Source organism: Ornithorhynchus anatinus, chromosome X1 (genome assembly GCF_004115215.2).
Source record: "Ornithorhynchus anatinus isolate Pmale09 chromosome X1, mOrnAna1.pri.v4, whole genome shotgun sequence".
NCBI classification, from domain to species: Eukaryota; Metazoa; Chordata; class Mammalia; order Monotremata; family Ornithorhynchidae; genus Ornithorhynchus; species Ornithorhynchus anatinus.
In genome coordinates, this window is record NC_041749.1 from 34,658,653 (window position 1) to 34,677,630 (window position 18,978).

Below are 18,978 nucleotides of genomic sequence, written 5' to 3' on the forward strand. Positions count from 1 at the left end.
TTCCCAGGCCTGGCTCTCCCAATCATCTTTACTGAGCGCTTACTGTGTGCAGAACACTGGGTTAAGTGCTTGGGAGAGTATAATATAACAAGGTTATATAACAAGGTTGGATTTTACATTCCCTGCCCACAGTGAGCTTACAGTCTAGAGGGGGAGACAGATTAATGTAAATAAATTATGGATGTGTACATGAATGCTGTGCGGCTGAAGGAGTGGTGAATAAAAGGAGCAAAACTGGTGGAGAAGCAGTGTGGCTCAGTGGAAAGACCCCAGGCTTGGGAGTCAGCGGTCATGGGTTCTAATCCTGGATCCGCCACTTGTCAGCTGTGTGACTGTGCCTCAGTTCCCTCATCTGTAAAATGGGGATGAAATAATGTTGGTATTTGTTAAGCGCTTACTATGTGCAGAGCACTGTTCTAAGCGCTGGGGTAGATACAGGGTAATCAGGTTGTCCCACGTGAGGCTCTCAGTCTTAATCCCCATTTTCCAGATGAGGGAACTGAGGCTCAGAGAAGTGAAGTGACTTGCCCACAGTCACACAGCTGACAAGTGGCAGAGCAGGGATTCGAACCCGTGACCTCTGACTCCCAAGCCCGGGCTCCTTCCACTGAGCCACAGCGTGGGACAACCAGATCACCCTGTATCCCCCCCCCAGCGCTTAGAACAGTGCTTTGCACATAGTAAGCGCTCAGAAATTGCCAACATTATTCTTATTAATAAAACCAAGTCCAAGACCAGTGCAGATTTGAGTGGGAGAAGAAGAAATGAAGGCTTAGGGAAGGTCCCTTGGAGGAGATGCAGTTTTAATAAGACTGTGAAGAGCGAGGGTGATCATCTGTCAGATATGAGGAGGAAAAGCGTTCCAGGCCGGTGGCAGGACGAGAGGGAGCTGCTGGCGGCGAGATAGACGATATCGAGGAACGGCGAATATATTGGCATCAGAAATGAAGTGCGGTCTGGGTTATAGTAGGAATCAATCAATCCAAGGTATTTATTGAATGTTTACTATGGGCAGGGCACTGTAATAAGCACTCAGGAGACTATAGTACAACAGAATTAGTGGACATTGAAGCAGCCCAGGCTTGGGAGTCACAGGTCATGGGTTCTAATCCCAGCTCTGCCGCTTGTCAGCTGTGTGACTGTCACTTCACTTCTCTGGGCCTCGGTTACCTCATCTGGAAAATGGGGATGAAGACTGTGAGCTCCACGTGGGACAAACTGATCACCTTGTACCCCTCCCAGCGCACTGAACAGTGATAAGCGCTTAACAAATGCCATCATTATTATTATTGTTAACTAGCTTACTGTCTAGACGGAAGGAGAGATGAATCAATCATTGGCCTAAAGGTTGAGTCAGATGTTGAAGCCCAGGGATTTCTAGGACATAGCTGCATTTTCTTCCTGAGTAGTTTGTCCCTCTTCAAACTAACTACTACAAACTAATGGGAGGCAGGAGAAGCAGGCAAATCTTCTCCCCCAAGAGCCACACTAATCATAATGATGGTATTTGTTAAGTGCTTGCTATGTGCCAAGCACTGTTCTAAGCGCTGGGGTAGACACAGGGTAATCAGGTTGTCCCACGTGAGGCTCACAGTCTTAATCCCCAGTTTACAGATGAGGAAACTGAGACCCAGAGAATAACAATCATAATGATGGTATTTTTTAAGAGCTTACTATGGGCCGAGCACTGTTCTAAGCGCCGGGGTAGATACAGGGCAATCAGGTTGTCCCACGTGGGGCTCACAGTCTTCATCCCCAATTTACAGATGAGGGAACTGAGGCAAAGAGAATAACAATTATAACGATGGTAGTTGTTAAGCACTTACTATGGGCCGAGCACTGTTGTAAGCACTGGGGTAGATACAGGGTAATCAGGTTGTCCCAAGTGGGACTCTCAGTCTTAATCCCCTTTTTACAGATGAGGGAACTGAGGCACAGAAGTTCATTCAATAGTATTTATTGAGCGCTTACTATGTGCAGAGCACTGTACTAAGCGCTTGGAACGGACAAATCGGCAACAGATAGAGACGGTCCCTGCCCATTGATGGGCTTAAGTGGAAGCAGCATGGCTTAGTGGAAAGAGCCCTGGCTTGGGAGTCAGAGGTCATGGGTTCGAATCCCGGATCCGCCACTTGGCAGCTGTGTGACTGTGGGCAAGTCACTTCACTTCTCTGGGCCTCAGTTCCCTCATCTGGAAAATGGGGATGAAAACTGAGCCTCACGTGGGACGACCTGATGACCCTGGATCTCCCCCAGCGCTTAGAACAGTGCTCAGCCCATAGTAAGCGTTTAACAAATACCAACATTATTATTAAATGACTGGCCCGCAGTCACCCAGCTGACAAGTGGCAGAGGGGGGATTCGAATCCATTGCCCTGCGACTCCCAAGCCCGGGCTCTTTCCACCGAGTGAGCCCGCCATTGGGCAGGGATGGTCTCTGGCGTCCGGATTGTCCATTCCGAGCGCTTAGGACAGTGCTCTGCACAGAGGGCTCTGTCCATCCTCCTCCACATCCAACAAACATCAAACATCTGTGCAGAACATTGTCCTAAACGCTCGGTCGATGGAATGAATAAATGTTGGTCCCCGAGGGTTGGAGGCGGCGGCTGCCACCTGGTGGTGGATGGTGGCCCTCGGCCTTCTCCCTGCAAGAAGCCCGGAGATTCCCAAAGTCCTCACAGCAACGATTGTCCTCACATGATGTCAAGAAGCACCCTACAAGACACTTTTCTTTCATTCAATCGTATTGATTGAGCGCCTACTAGGTGCAGAGCACTGTCCTAAGCGCTTGGAATGGACCATTCGGCAACAGAGACCATAATACCATAACTCTTGTTCTTGTCTGTCCGTCTCCCCCGATTAGACCGTAAACCCGTCAGACGGCAGGGACTGTCTCCATCTGTTGCCCACTTGTTCATTCCAAGCGCTTAGGACAGTGCTCTGCACCTAGTAAGCGCTCAATAAATACTATTGATTGAATGAATAATAATGATGTTGGTATTTGTTCAGCGCCCGCTATGTGCAGAGCACTGTCCTAAGCGCTTGGAATGGACCATTCGGCAACAGAGACCATAATACCATAATTCTTGTTCTTGTCTGTCCGTCTCCCCCGATTAGACCGTAAGCCCGTCAGACGGCAGGGACTGTCTCTATCTGTTGCCCACTTGTTCATTCCAAGCGCTTAGGACAGTGCTCTGCACCTAGTAAGCGCTCAATAAATACTATTGAATGAATGAATAATAATGATGTTGGTATTTGTTCAGCGCCTAGTACAGTGCTCTGCACCTAGTAAGCGCTCAATAAATACTATTGAATGAATGAATAATAATGTTGGTATTTGTTCAGCGCCTACTAGGTGCAGAGCACTGTCCTAAGCGCTTGGAATGGACCTTTCGGCAACAGAGACCATAATAATGTTGGTATTTGTTCAGCGCTTACTATGTGCAGAGCACTGTTCTAAGCGCTGGGGAGACACAAGGTTCTCAGGTTGTCCCACGTGGGGCTCACAGTCGTCATTCCCCTTTTACAGATGAGGTAACTGAGGCACAGAGAAGTTAAGTGACTTGTCCAAAGTCACACAGCTGACAAGTGGCAGAGCTGGGATTCGAACCCATGATCTCTGACTCCAGAGCCCATGCTCTTTCCACTGAGCCACGCTGCTCCTCCCTGCCCAATGCCGGGCTCACAGTCTCATCAGGGGAGACAGGGACAAAAACAAGGCCAAACAGTCACGATAAATAGAATGAAGGGGATGGACCTCATTGACAAAATAAATAGGATAATAAAGAATATATACAAATGAGCACAGTGCTGAGGAGAGGGGGAGGAGCAGAGGGAAAGGGGGGCTTAGCTGAGGGGAGGTGAAGGGGGAGGGAGCAGAGGGTGGAGGGTAGAGCAGAGAGAACTGGGCAGTGTGGCTCAGTGGAAAGAGGCCGGGCTTGGGAGTCAGAGGTCGTGGGTTTTAATCCCGCCTCCGCCACTTGTCAGCTGTGTGACTTTGGGCAAGTCACTTAGCTTCTCTGGGCCTCAGTGACCTCATCTGGAAAGTGGGGATGAAGACTGTTTGCCCCATGAGGGACAATGTGATCACCTTGTATCCCCCCAGCACTTAACAGTGCTTTGCACATAGTAAGCGCTTAACAAATGCCACCGTTATTATTATTATTCTTAAGTGAATCAGCAACTGCAACTTCACCCCCCCACCCCCGCCCATTTCAAGTTCCTCTCCTCCAAATTCTCTCCTCCACCCCCCTCCAATCTGGCTTCCATCCTCTGCCTTCCACAGAAACCTCCCTCTCAAAGGTCATGGATGATCTCGCCAAATCCAAAGGTCCCTAGCCCCACCCTAGAAGCAGCATGGTGTAGTGGCAAGAACAGGGGCTTGGGCATCAGAGGTCATGAGTTCTAATACCCACTCCGCCACTTGGCAGCTGTGTGACTTTGGGCAAGTCACTTCGCTTCTCTGGGCCTCGGTCCCCTCATCTGGAAAATGGGGATTAAGACGGTGAGCCCCAAGTGGGCCAACCTGATGGCCTTGTATCCACCCCAGCGTGTAGAACAGTGCTTGGCACATAGTAAGCGCTTAGCGAATACCAACATTATTATTAATCCTTCTCGACGTCTCAGCCGCCTTCGACGCTGTCGACCAGCCCCTCCTCCTGGGAATATCAACCAACCTCGGCTTCGGCCGACTCTGTCCTCGCTTGGTTCTCCTCCTCCTCTCTCACTGACAGCTCATTCTCAGTTCCTTTCGTGGACTACTCCTCTGCCTCGCCACCTCAAGGAGTCCCTCAAGGTTCAGTTCCCAGGTCCTCTTCTATTCTCCATCTTGGAAAACTCCCTTGGAAAACTCACATGGCTGCAATTATCACATCTATGCGGCCAAATCTCATCCAGCCCTGATCTCCCTCCCTCTCTGCAGTCTCTCATCTCCTCCCGCCTTCAAGACATCTGTACTTGGATGTCCGGCCGTCACCTCAAGCTTAGCATGTCAAAAACAGAACTCCTTGTCTTCCCACCCGAATCCCGTCCTTCCCCAACTTTCCTTGACCCCTTATCCTTCTTATCCTGGACTCCTTGACTCCTCTCTCTCATTCAACCCACACAGTCAAGCTGTCACTAAATCCTAACATCGCTAAAATCCATCCTATCCTCTCTAAACTGCTACCACGTTAATCCAAGGACATATCCTATCCCGCCTCGGTTACTGTACCAGCCTTCTTGCTGATCTCCCCGCCTCCTGTCTCTCCTCACTCCAGTCCATACTTCACTCTGCTGCCAGGATAATTTTTCTACGGACACGTTCAGGCCACGTTTCCCCACTCCTCAAAAAGTTCCAGTGATTGCCCATCCTCCTCCACATCAAACAAAAACTCCTCAGCATTAGCTTTAAAGCATTCAATCACCTTGCCCCCTCCTACCTCACCTCACTATTCTCCTACTACGACCCAGCCCAGACACTTTGCTTCTCTGATGCCAACCAACTTACTGTACCTCGATCTCTTCTATCCCACCCCCGACCCCTCGGCTGTGTCCTGCCTCTGTCCTGGAACACCCTACCTCTTCACAGCTGAACAACACCACCTCTCCCACTCTTCAGAGCCTTACTGAAGGCACATCTCCTCCGAGAGACCTTCCCTTAGCCCTCTTTTCCTTTTCTTCCACGCCCTTCTGCATTGCCCTGACTCCTTTATTCATCCCCCCTCCCAGCCCCACGACCTTATGTCCGAATCTGTAATTTATTTATTTATATTAATGTCTGTCTCCCCCTCTGGACTGTAAGCTCACTGAAGGCAGGAAATGTGCCTGTTATATCGCAGTATTGGACTCTCCCAAATGCTCAGTATAGTGCTCTGCACAGACTAAGCGCTCAATAAATGCGACTGATTGATTGATAGGGGAAGAAACCGGGTTTACTTGCTGCTCTCTCTCTCCTGCTGAGCATTCCATTCCGGAGTGCTCCGATTCTGGGACTCGACCTAGACTGACCCTGCCCTTTCCTTCATGCCATCGGCTGCGGGTGTAATCGATCACCCGGTCACCCTGTGGAGCATTCTCCGGGTTTGGGCCGTTCAAGGTGGGCACATCCTCGGCCCGTGGGTAGGAGTGATGGGTGACCTGGTGGTGACCGGACCCAGGGCTGCCAGACAATTCCTTGGTTGTGGTGCCAAGGTACGTTGGTTTTACAAGTGTGACCGGCTCACCCTCAAACTCTCTAGAAAAGCCGTGGACCCACCCTAAGGGGATCTGCTCCTGGCAGTCACTAAGTAGGGCATTCTGGGGCCTAAGAATATAAGGATTAATCATAATGAGCACTTACTACGTGCATGGGAGAGTTCAAAGTGCTTTGGGAGAGGGCCTACACTGTAAGCTCAATATGGCCAAGGAGCATGTCTGCTAATTCTGTTGCGCTCTCCCCAAGAGCTTAGTACAATGCTCTGCGCACAGTAAACGCTCGGTAACTACCCTTAATCGATTGTTTCTCACGCGGCCTCCAGACTGAACTAGTGGGACCACTCTTCTTCTAGAACCCCCCCTTCCCACTCCCTCAAAGACTTATGGGACCGAGTCTACCGATTTCTTGGAGGAGAAGAGTTGAAATTGGACTATTTGCAAGAAGAAAAATTGATGATGTAAGTTTTCATCCCCCCTTGAGCCCCTCTCTCCCTCTGCGCACCCCCTTCCAAAGCTGTGCGCCCAAATGCTCTCTGACTCACAAATGGCTGACACGTGAAGGTTGTGAACTCCAAGGTTTCAGTTTTATTTATTGCAAATTTCCAAATGCAGGCAATGAAACCATTTCCTGAACGACTTTCTCTCACAGAACTAAAGAGGAATGACTTCTGGCAAGGGTGTTATTTTGTGGCGTTCTGAAAGGCACTTTCAGAATCACTCCTTTCTCCTTTCCATATCCTTCTGGTCTCCTGGATTTGCTCTCCAGTGACAGCATACGTTTGCGTCTCTCCTCTCTCTGTTTCTCCTGGTGTTTGTCCATACTGAAGATCGTGAAAAGCTTGAACTCCTTGTAGTTCAGGCGCTGGTGGCGGGGATAGAAAGACAGCCCTCGTTTCAGAAGAACCGAATAATCTCCCAGCCACTTAGTCCTCACTGATACCTCCCTTGAGCCACACTGGGTTCATCTCATAAAGACGTGTTTCCCATATGTAGGTCTTAACCAGAGAGGTGCTACCGCTTTTAGAAATGAGTAACGAATGACTTCCTGTGGTCCCCAAATTTCGCCAAAATCACCCCTCTCCCACCCAGCTCTTCCTGACACACAACTCCTCTCCTCGAGCCAATCCCCGCCTCTAGGAAACGCTCCCTCGTGAAGCAGCATGACCTAGTGGAAAGACCTCGGGACCTGGGAGTCTGGGGACCTGGGTTTTAATCCCAGCTCTGTCACTCGCCTGCTGTGTGACTTTAGAGGCATCACTTAACTTCTCTGTGTCTCAGTGGCCTTATCTGTAAAATAGAATTAAAGGCCTGTTCTCTTTCCTTCTCAGACTGTAAGTCCCAGGTGGAATACAGGCTGTTTTGGGTTGGGGTTTTTTAAGAGGTATTTGTTAATTAATGTTGGTATTTATTAAGCGCTTACTATGTGCAGGGCACTGTTCTAAGCGCTGGGGGTAGATACAGGGTCATCAGGTTGTCCCACGTGAGGCTCACAGTTAATCCCCATTTTACAGATGAGGTAACTGAGGCCCAGAGAAGTTAAGTGACTTGCCTACAGTCACAGCTGGCAAGTGGCAGAGCAGGGATTCGAACCCATGACGTCTGACTCCCAAGCCCGGGCTCTTTCCATTGAGCCACGCTGCTCCCGTAGTAAATAAGCACTTACTACGTGCCAGCCACTCTCCTGAGCGCTGGGCTCGATAAAGGCTAATAAGGTTGGACACAATGCATGTCCCACATGGGACTCACGGCCTTCATCCCATTTTAGAGATGAGGTAACTGAAGCACAGAGAAGTTAAGGCGACTTGCCCTGGGTCACACAGTAGACAAGTGGCAGAGTGGGATTAGAAGCCAGGGCCATCCACGAGGCCATGCTCCTTCTGCAGATTAGATTGTGTTTGATCAGTTCATATTATATCCACCCCAGCTCTCTTAGTAGAGTAGTTGACAAGCAGTACGCGCTTAGCAAACACCACCATTGTTATTATCGTTATTGGTAGCATACCTTCTTGCTGGGCTACCGGCAGAGGCATGAACCAGCAGTGACAACAGTAGAAATTGAAAAGCAGCATGGCCTAGTTGGTAGAGCAGGGGCCTGGGAGTCAGAAAGACCTGGGTTCTAATCCTGGCTCCGCCACTGGTCTGCTGGGTGACACTGAGCAAGTCTCTTAACTTATCTCAATTACCTCATCTGTAAAATGGGGATTAAGATTGTCAGCCCCTTGTGGGACTTAATTACCTTGTTCTACCTTAGCACTTAGAACAACGCTAAACTGTTAGCTGGAGAAGCAGCATGGTGCAGTGGATAGAGCATGGGCCTGGGAGTCATTCATTCATTCAATCATATTTATGGAGCGCTTATTGTGTGCAGAGCACTGTACTAAGCGCTTGGAAAGTACACATCAGCAATAAAGAGAAGCAATCCCTGCCCACACTGGGCTTACATTCTCAGAAGGTCATGAGTTCTAATCGCAGCTCTACCACTTGTCTGCTGTGTGACCTTGGGCAGCTCACTTCACTTCTCTGGGCCTCAGTTCCCTCATCTGTAAAATGGAGATTTGAGACTGAGCCCCACGGGGGACAGGGGCTGTGTCCAACGGATTTCCTTGTATCCACCCCAGCGCTTAGTAGAGTGCCCGGCACATAGTAAGTGCTTAACCAATACCATAAATTAGTATTACTATTTTTATTATTAACAGTACCTGGCACCTAGTAAGCCATTTTCTTAAACACTGTTAAGAAGAAGAAGAAGAAGAAGAAAGAGTTCCTCTTCTCGTGGGCTGTGGTGTTGCTGTTCTGAGGAATGAGCAGCTCAGTACTCATGGACATAATGGAGTTTGCTAGACTGTAAGCAACTTAACAGTGGGAATTGTGTCTATTAACTCCATTGTACTCTTCCAAGGGTTCAGTGAATACTAGCGATTGATGAACCCGAGACGTGAAAGCCCTGCATTAATGCAGTAGGCGAGGCCTGTTTCTACATCTTCACCCCAGAACTAGCCCTCTTTCTGCCCCCTTCCCCACCTCAGTGAAGTGGATCTGAAGAAATCAGAGAGAAATGAGGGCAAGGTCTTTTGCCAACTCCCAGCTTCCCCATCCCCCAGGAAATTGGGGGGTCCAGAGTCAGTGACCAGGGGTGCTAAGGTTGGGGAGGGGAGTGGAAATCTGGTGGGATAATCAAAGTCTGAAACAAAGCCAAGCCAGACTGTCAAAGAGCTTCTTTCCAGCCCGGCCCCTCAGTTCGGGAGAGCAGGCCCCAGGCCTTCAGCTCGGGATAGGGGGTCCTGGCTCCTCAGCTCAGGAGGGCAGATCCCTACTCCTCAGCTCGAAAGGGAAGGTCCCGTCCCCCCCAGGTCAGGTAGGTAGGCCCCCTCAGCTCAGGAGGGCAGGTCTTGGCCCCTCCTCAAAGGGCAGGTCTTGGCCCCCCTCAACTTGGGAGGGCAGGTTCCGACCCCCCTCAGCTCAAAAGGGCATTCATTCAACCATATTTATTGAGCGCTTACTATGTTCAGAGCACCGTATTAAGCGCTTAGCAGATCCTGGCCCTTCTTTAGCTTGGGAGGGCAGGCCTTGGCCCCTCAGCTCGGGAGAGCAGGTTCTAGCCCCTCGATTCAGGAAAGCAGGCCATGACCTTGGCTGAGAAAACTCCCCACCTCTTTCAGGTGAAACAGAACCCATCCGGAGACTTGGTGACATGACAACGCATGGAACTGGGGCCGACCAAGAGAATTAAATTCAGTGAGCAGAAAACTTCCTTCCCTGGAAAGCTGGTTATTCTGTATCTTGGTGGTCCTCAGCCTCCAGGAAAGGCTGCTTGGGGGGCCTGGCTCTAGAGGGATGCGGTCTCAGAAGCAGAATGGCTCAGTGGAAAGAGCACGGACTTTGGAGTCAGAGGTCATGGGTTCGAATCCCTTCTCCCACTTGTCAGCTGTGTGACTGTGGGCAAGTCACTTAACTTCTCTGTGCCTCAGTTACCTCATCTGTAAAATGGGGATTAAGACTGTGAGCCCCACGTGGGACAACCTGATTCCCCTGTGTCTACCCTGCTCTGCACATAGTAAGCGCTTAACAAATACCAACATCATTATTATTATTATTATTATTACCCTTAGGGACTAGGAAATGGGGCTCTTCTACCTATTCCTGATCATGGAGTTGCCTCACCCCTCCCCTCCTCCCTGCCCCATTTGCCTCTCTCTTTGAAGAGAAGAAACAGCACCTCCTCTGAGACCTCAACCGACCTCATCCCCTGTGATGTCAAAGTCGTGAAAGATCTCCTTGAGCTCCTGCTTCTTGATGTTGAAGAGGAACCGGAACGTGTGGAACTGGGACGAGCCAATCTTCAGTTCTCCGTTCATGTCCAGCAATTCGAACACGGGCCGAGAGTGGCGATAGATAAACTGCTTTTCTAGGTGGTTCTGTTTGGAGCAGAGATGAAGGGGTCAGCCGGCCACCTGTCCACCCGGAATGAGAATTTTCCACCCCTCAGTCTCGAGACCGGAGGCCCCTTTCTGCTTCCTCTAGCCCTGCAGCCCGGGGGTTAGCCGTGTACCCCTCCACTTGAACCCCCACTGACCCCCTACTCCCCTTCTCCCCTAACTTCCATTCACCTCTGGCTCTTTCTCTCCTCTATAGTCATAGTCTCCCTAAAGATATTCAAATCAGAAAATGTTTGAGGTTTCCTCACTTCTGTCACTGGTTAGAAAATGCACTCGTGTCACTTTAAAATCTGCTCCCGATCTAGGGCTCTGGGGCTAGATGGGGGGAGGAGGTGTGATCTCTGCAAGGAAACAGGAGTCAGGAGGACCTGGGTTCTAATCCCAGGTCATAAACTTATGAGAAGCAGCATGGCTATGAGAAGCGGCGTGGCTCAGTGGAAAGAGCACGAGCTTGGGAGTTAGAGGTCATGGGTTCGAATCCCCGATCTGCCACTTGTCAGCTGTGTGACTGTGGGCAAGGCACTTAACTTCTCTGTGCCCCAGTTACTGTATCTGGAAAATGGAGGATAAGACTGTGAGCCTCACATGGGACAACCTGATGACCCTGAATCTACCCCAGCTCTTAGAACAGTGCTCTGCACATAGTAAGCGCTTAACAAATACCAACCTTATTATTATTAATCCCAGCTCTGTGTCTCAGTTACTGCATCTGGAAAATGGGGATTAGGACTGTGAGCCTCACATGGGACAACCTGATGACCCTGTATCTACCCCAGCGCTTAGAACAGTGCTCTGCACATAGTAAGCGCTTAATAAATATCAACCTTATTATTATTAATCCCAGCTCTGTGTCTCAGTTGAAAACGGGGAAAAAGACTGTGAGCCCCAGGTGGGACATGGGCAGTGTTCTATCTGATTAGTTTTAATCTACCCCAATGATTAATACAGTGCCTGGCACATAGTAAGCACTTAAAAAGTACAATTAAACAAAGAAAAAGGAGAATCGCTGATCAGCGGCCCAATTGGTCCGGGGAGAGGCTCACCTCATGAGACAGCAAGATGCATACGAGCATGTAGAACTCTTCGAAACCGATCTCCCCAGTGGCATCCCAATCCAGCAGGTCAAATACTAGCATTATCTGCCTCTTCCTCAGATTAGTCGTATAGTAGAGAAAGTGGTAGAAGAGCAAGTCTGGAAACGGAGGACAATTCATCACTGTAAGTCCATGAAGTTTGGGAATCAATCAATTAATGGTATTTGTGGCGTGTTCATTGTTCGCAGAGCACCGTACTAAGTGTTTGGAAGAGTATAATAACACAGAATTAGTAGACACATTCCCTGCCCATAATGAGTTTACAGTCTAGAGTGGGTGGGTAGCTCATTAATGCATCGATAATCTATTCCTCGAACATAATTGTGTCTTTCCCTGGGAGAATTAAAAAGTGACTCCTTGATGGGCTCCAAGCTCCACTTATGCACTGGGCAGTGCTTCGTAAAGTCTCTCTCGGAATCCGCAAGAATTAGGCCGAATCTGACCCGAGAATTCGAGTCACTCACTCCATCCTCTTCACCCTTGGTCTCTCTGATTTTGGTCAGTGAATCCAGATGATTCAGCTGGGCCGTTTTGCCCTTTTTCCTTCTAGGACGTCCCTAAGGGGACAGGCCCATATCTCTGGGCTTTCTAAATGCTCCACCCCAGCATCTAACCTAAGCTCCTTTAGGCTGCCTGAACTTGCGAGGGTTTTGAGGAAGAGTGAGAAGTTTTCAAAAGAAAGTCCATGGGGACACTGCATCACTAAAGCTCAGCGAATAGAAGCGATACAGAGAAGTCAGTGTTAGCCGAATGCAAAACACTTGCCTCCGTTGGGAATCGGCCCCAGAAAACCTGCGCCCCAAGTCCTCCAAGATCCCGACGGAAGGGATGCGGTCCAGACTTTTCCATCTCCCACTTGGCCGTGTCAAGCTGCAGACCTGGTGTTGGGAACGGGGCCGTGGTTCTGGCCGGGCTCTTGGCCGAAGGACGCCAACTCTCGCTCCTTCCAGCTGCACGGCTGCCATTCTGAAGATTTGCCCAGCAGAAGGGGACGGCTGGGGAGGGTGGTGACGGCTGGAGACAAAATTCTCCAGAGCAGCTGGAGAAGCAGCGTGGCGCAGTGGAAAGAGCACGGGCTTTGGAGTCAGGGCTCATGAGTTCGAATCCCAGCTCTGCCACTTGTCAGCTGTGTGACTGTGGGCAAGTCACAACTTCTCTGTGCCTCAGTTCCCTCATCTGTAAAATGGGGATTATGGCTCATCTGTGAGCCCCACGTGGGACGACCTGATTCCCCTGTGTTTACCCCAGCGCTTAGAACAGTGCTCTGCACATAGTAAGCGCTTAACAAATACCAACATTATTATTATTATTATTATTAACCACGGAGGACACTGCCACTGGTGCTGGTTCAGTGCCAGTCCCTCCACTCTCTATTTTTCATTTTTTATGGCATTTGTTCAGCACTTACTATGTGCCAGGCACTGAGCTCTGGTATCTACAAGATCATCATGTTGGGCCCAGTCCTTGTCCCACCTGGAGCTCACAGTCTCAATCCCCATTTTAAGGATGAGGTGACTGAGGCACAGAGAAGTGAAGCGACTAACCCAAGGCCTACCGGCGGAGTCGGTAGACACAGATCTGTTGCCGATTTGTCCGTTCCAAGCGCTCAGTACAGTGCTCTGCACATAGTAAGCGCTCACTAAATACTATTGAATGAATGAATCCCTGCCCACCACCAGCTTTCAGTCTAGAGGGGGAGACGCACGTTAACCTAAATAAATATCGTCCATGAAACACTGCAGAAGGCACTCACCATTAAGGGCGTTTTTGTGGTGAACATCCAGCAGATGGAAGTAATCCACCAACACTTTGACATTTCTCACTGAAAGCAGGCAGTATATTTTATCTAGATAGAGGTACCACAGAAACGACCCATTCTTCAGCTTCATCTTGTCCCCACGGGATTCTGTTTGCCCCAGTGCTTAGGCAACAGTGGACTCCCCAAGCCAGCATTCCGACTTGGAACCAGAATGCTGGCGGGGAGCATCAGCCTCCTTGCTGACCTCCCGGCCTCCGGTCTTTCCCCACTCCAGTCCGTACTTCGCACTGCTGCCTGGATCATTTTTCTACCGAAACGTTCAGGCCCAAGTTTCCCCACTCCTCAAGAACCTCCAGTGGTTGCCCGTTCACCTCCATGTCGAAGAGAAACTTCCTACCGTAAGCTTTAAAGCACTCGATTATCTCGCCCCCTCCTACCTCACCTCCCTGGGGAGAAGCAGCGTGGCTCAGTGGAAAGAGCCTGGGCTTCGGAGTCAGAGATCATGAGTTCGACTCCTGGCTCTGCCACTTAGCTGTGTGACTGTGGGCGAGTCACTTCACTTCTCTGGGCCTCAGTTCCCTCATCTGTAAAATAGGGATTCAAAGTGTGTGAGCCCCAGGTGGGACAACCTGATGACCCTGTAATCTCCCCCAGCGCTTAGAACAGCGTTCTGCACATAGTAAGCGCTTAACAAATACCAACATTATTATTATTATTACAGAGAAGCAGCCTGGCTCGGTGGAAAGAGCCCGGGCTCGGGAGTCGGAGGTCATGGGTTCGAATCCCTGCTCTGCCACTTGTCAGCTGTGTGACCGTGGGCAAGTCACTTCACTTCTCTGGGCCTCAGTTACCTCATCTGTCAAATGGGGATGAAGACAGTGAGCCTCACATGGGACAACCTGATTCCCCTGTATCTCCCCCAGCGCTTAGAACAGTGCTCTGCACGTAGTAAGCACTTAACAAATACCATTACCACCCCGCCTCCCCACCCCACAGCACTTCTGTGTGCATCTGTAATGTTGTTTATTTATATTGATGTCTGTTTATTTGTATCGATGTCCATCCGTCCGTCCCCCCCAACTAGACCGTGAGCTTGCTGTGGGCAGGGATTGCCTCTCTTTATTGCTGTATTGTACTTTCCCAAGCGCTTAGTACAGTGCTCTGCACACAGTAAGCACTCAATAAATAAAATTGAATGAATGAATGTCTCAGTTACCTCATTTGTAAAATGGGGTTTAAGACCTTGAGCTCCACGTGGGACAAACTGATGACCGCGTAACTACCCTGGCCGGACCCCACGGCACTTATGTATATATGTATATACCTGTAATTGTATTTATTTATATTGATGTCAGTTTTACTTGTTTTGATGTCTGTCTCCTCTCCTCTAGACTATAAGTTTGTTGTGGGCAGGGACTGTTTCTCCTTATTGCTTTAATGTACTTTCCTACAGTGGTCTGCACACAGTAAACGCTCAAGAAATACAATTGAATGAATGAACGAATGCTTGGCACATAGTAAACGCTAAACAAATGTCTTAGTGGAAAGAGCCCGGGCTTGGGAGTCCAAGGTCGTGGATTCTAATCCCAGCTCTGCCACTAGCCAAATGTGTGACTTTGGGCAAGTCACTTCACTTCTCTGGGCCTCAGTTACCTCATCTGTAAAATGGAGATTAAGACTGTGAGCCCCACGGGGGACAACCTGATTGCCCTGTATCTACCCCAGCGCTTAGAACAGTGCTTGGCGCATAGTAAGCGCTTACCAAATACCATCATTATGATTAGTGTGGCTCAGTGGAAAAAGCCCGGGCTTGGGAGTCAGAGGTCATGGGTTCTAATCCTGCCTCCGCCACTTGTCAACTGTGTGACTTTGGGCAAGTCACTTCACTTCTCTGTGCCTCAGTTCCCTCATCTGTAAAACGGGGACTAAGACTGTAGCTCCACATGGGACAACGTGATTACCTTGTATCACCCCCAGCGCTTAGAACAGTGCTTCACACTTACTAAGTGCTTAACAAATACCACTGTTATTATTATTATTATTATTATTATTATTGCTCTCTGTGCCTCAGTTCCTTTATCTGTAAAATGGGGATGAAGCCTGTGAGCCCCACGTGGGACAACCTGATGACCTCGTGTGTACCCCAGCGCTTAGAACAGTGCCCGACCCATAGTAAGGGCTTAACAAACACCATCATAGTGTGGCTCAGGGGAAAGAGCCCGGGCTTGGGAGTCAGAGGTCATGGGTTCGAATCCTGACTCCGCCACTTGTCAGCTGGGTGACTGTGGGCCAGTCACTTCACTTCTCTGGGCCTCAGTTCCCTCATCTGAAAATGGGGATGAAGACTGTGAGCCTCATGTGGGACAACCTGATGACCCTGTAAACTCCCCCAGCACTTAGAACAGCGTTCTGCTCATAGTAAGCGCTTAACAAATACCAACATTATTATCAGAGGTCATGGGTTCGAATCCCGACTCCGCCACTTGTCAGCTTTGTGACTGTGGGCAAGTCACTTCATTCATTCAAAAGTATTTATTGAGCGCTTACTATGTGCAGAGCACTGTACTAAGTGCTTGGAATATACAAATCGGTAACAGATACAGTCCCTGACCTTTGACGGGCTTACTTCTCTGTGCCTCAGTTCCCTCCTCTGTCAAATGGGGATGAAGACTGTGAGCCTCCCGTGGGACCACCCGATGACCCTGTATCTCCCCCAGGGCTTAGAACAGCGCTCTGCACCTAATAAGCACTTAACAAATGCCAACATTATTATCAGAGGTCATGGGTTCAAATCCCACCTCTGCCCTTTGTCAGCTGGGTGCCTGTGGGCCAGTCCCTTCACTGGGCCTCAGTTCCCTCCTCTGTCAAATGGGGATGAAGACTGTGAGCCTCCCGTGGGACAACCCGATGACCCTGTATCTCCCCCAGGGCTTAGAACAGTGCTCTGCACCTAATAAGCGCTTAACAAATGCCAACATTATTATCAGAGGTCATGGGTTCGAATCCCGCCTCTGCCCCTTGTCAGCTGGGTGCCTGTGGGCCAGTCCCTTCTCTGGGCCTCAGTTCCCTCCTCTGTCAAATGGGGATGAAGACTGTGAGCCTCCCGTGGGACCACCCGCTGACCCTGTATCTCCCCCAGGGCTTAGAACAGCGCTCTGCACCTAATAAGCGCTTAACAAATGCCAACATTATTATCAGAGGTCATGGGTTCGAATCCCGCCTCTGCCCCTTGTCAGCTGGGTGCCTGTGGGCCAGTCCCTTCTCTGGGCCTCAGTTCCCTCCTCTGTCAAATGGGGATGAAGACTGTGAGCCTCCCGTGGGACCACCCGCTGACCCTGTATCTCCCCCAGGGCTTAGAACAGCGCTCTGCACCTAATAAGCGCTTAACAAATGCCAACATTATTATCAGAGGTCATGGGTTCGAATCCCGCCTCTGCCCCTTGTCAGCTGGGTGCCTGTGGGCCAGTCCCTTCTCTGGGCCTCAGTTCCCTCCTCTGTCAAATGGGGATGAAGACTGTGAGCCTCCCGTGGGACCACCCGCTGACCCTGTATCTCCCCCAGGGCTTAGAACAGCGCTCTGCACCTAATAAGCGCTTAACAAATGCCAACATTATTATCAGAGGTCATGGGTTCGAATCCCGCCTCTGCCCCTTGTCAGCTGGGTGCCTGTGGGCCAGTCCCTTCTCTGGGCCTCAGTTCCCTCCTCTGTCAAATGGGGATGAAGACTGTGAGCCTCCCGTGGGACCACCCGATGACCCTGTATCTCCCCCAGGGCTTAGAACAGCGCTCTGCACCTAATAAGCGCTTAACAAATGCCAACATTATTATCAGAGGTCATGGGTTCAAATCCTACCACTGCCCCTTGTCAGCTGGGTGCCTGTGGGCAGTCCCTTCCCTGGGCCTCAGTTCCCTCCTCTGTCAAATGGGGATGAAGCCTGTGAGCCTCCCGTGGGACCACCCGATGACCCTGTATCTCCCCCAGGGTTTAGAACAGCGCTCTGCACAGAGTAAGGGCTTCACAAATACCAACATGTTGAGGATTTTAAGCAAGGCGCCTGAAAACTACAAGTCCCAGAGGGCCGCGCGGCGGAGGGCGGGGCCTCCGGGCGCTCGCAGCCAATGAGAGGGCGCGGAGGGGGGGGCCGGCGGCCAATGAGAGGGCGCGGGCGGCCCGGCAGGTGGAGGGGTGCGCGCGCGTGGGGCGGGGGCGCGCGGCGGGGGCGCGCGGGGCGGGGGCGCGCGTCGGCAGGCGGGCGGGCGGGCGGGCAGCCGGTCCTGGGGGCCGCCCGGTGCCGTCCGGCCATGGCCTTCGCCAATTTCCGCCGCATGCTGCGCCTGTCCACCTTCGAGAAGAGAAAATCCCGGGACTACGAGCACGTCCGCAGGGACCTCGACCCCAACGAGGTGTGGGAGATCGTCGGGGAGCTGGGAGACGGCGCCTTCGGCAAGGTCTACAAGGTGAGCGGAGGCATCCCGGGCCCCTCTCACCCTGCCCGGCCCGGGGGACCAGTGGGTCAGCGGGATTCAGCCTGGGGCAGTTGCAAAATCTAGGTCGGGGGCAAGTGCAGAATCTGGGGCAGGGGCAGTTGCAGAATCCCACCCCGGGGGCAATGGCAGAGCGGCTCGTTGGGCTGCAGCACCTTTGGAGGGGAAGAGGTGCAGTGGGTGAGCAGGGTTCAGGCTGGGGCAGTTGCAAAATCTAGGTCGGGGGCAAGTGCAGAATCTGGGGCAGGGGCAATTGCAGAATCCCACCCGGGGGCAATGGCAGAGCTGCTCGTTGGGCTGCAGCACCTTTGGAGGGGAAGGGGTGCAGTGGGTGAGTAGGGTTCAGGCTGGGGCAGTTGCAAAATCTAGGTCGGGAGCAAGTGCAGAATCTGGGGCAGGGGCAATTGCAGAATCCCACCCCGGGGGCAATGGCAGAGCTGCTCGTTGGGCTGCAGCACCTTTGGAGGGGAAGGGGTGCAGTGGGTGAGTAGGGTTCAGGCTGGGGCAGTTGCAAAATCTATGTCAGGGGCAAGTGCAGAATCTGGGCCGGGGGTGGTTGCAGAATCCCACCCAGGGGCAATTGCAGAATGGCTCGTTGGGCTGCAGCACCCTTGGAGGGGAAGGGGAGCAATGGGTGAGAGGAATTCAGGCCAGGAGTAATTGCAGAGGTGCTTGGTGGGTTGCAACCCCCTTGGAGGGGAAGGGGTGCAGTGGGTGAGTGGAATTCAGGCTGGGGCAATTGCAGAATCCCACCCAGGGGCAATTGCAGAGCTACTCGTTGAGCTGCAGCCCCCTTGGAGGGGATGGGTAGCAGTGAGTGAGCAGAATTCAAGCCGGGGGTAATTGCAGAGCTGCTCGTTGGGCTGCAGCCCCCTTAGAGGGGAAGGGGTAACAGTGGGTGAGCGGGGTTCAGGCTAGGGGTAATTGCAGAGCTGCTCGTTGGGCTGCAGCCCCCTGACGGGAAGGGGTAGCAGTGGGTGAGCAGAATTCAGGCTGAGGCAGGTGCAGAATCCCAACCAGGGGCAGTTGC

At 51.3% G+C, this 18,978-nt stretch overlaps 2 protein-coding genes across 2 annotated transcripts in view; one reads left to right on the forward strand and one right to left on the reverse strand.

Annotated features, from left to right (window-relative positions):
• Nucleotides 1-6,736: 6,736 nt before the first annotated feature.
• EFCAB9 (EF-hand calcium binding domain 9) lies at nt 6,737-13,682 on the reverse strand. The gene is made up of 4 exons (XM_001507151.5): nt 13,458-13,682; nt 11,654-11,802; nt 10,413-10,589; nt 6,737-7,036 (listed from the first exon to the last, which is right to left on the reverse strand). The coding sequence occupies exons 1-4, from the start codon at nt 13,591-13,593 to the stop codon at nt 6,818-6,820; spliced, it is 681 nt and encodes a 226-aa protein (XP_001507201.4). The 5' UTR covers nt 13,594-13,682; the 3' UTR covers nt 6,737-6,817.
• A 4,043-nt stretch (nt 13,683-17,725) lies between these two features.
• Nucleotides 17,726-18,978, forward strand: part of STK10 (serine/threonine kinase 10) — a 100,418-nt gene continuing 99,165 nt past the window's right edge. The window contains exon 1 of the mRNA XM_029049967.2: nt 17,726-17,921. Coding sequence (XP_028905800.1) covers nt 17,766-17,921 — 156 coding nt within the window. The 5' untranslated portion in view covers nt 17,726-17,765. The remainder of the gene's footprint in view (nt 17,922-18,978) is intronic.

What these genes read in the sequence shown, in the direction of transcription:
- EFCAB9 (XM_001507151.5), bottom strand. Translation starts at nt 13,593, where the DNA reads ATGAAGCTGAAGAATGGGTCGTTTCTGTGGTACCTCTATCTAGATAAA. An exon ending in CCACAAAAACGCCCTTAATG is followed by an intron (nt 11,803 to 13,457) that starts GTGAGTGCCTTC and finishes CTCCGTTTCCAG; the next exon opens with ACTTGCTCTTCTACCACTTT. An exon ending in TTGACATCACAGGGGATGAG is followed by an intron (nt 7,037 to 10,412) that starts GTCGGTTGAGGT and finishes CCCCGCCACCAG; the next exon opens with CGCCTGAACTACAAGGAGTT.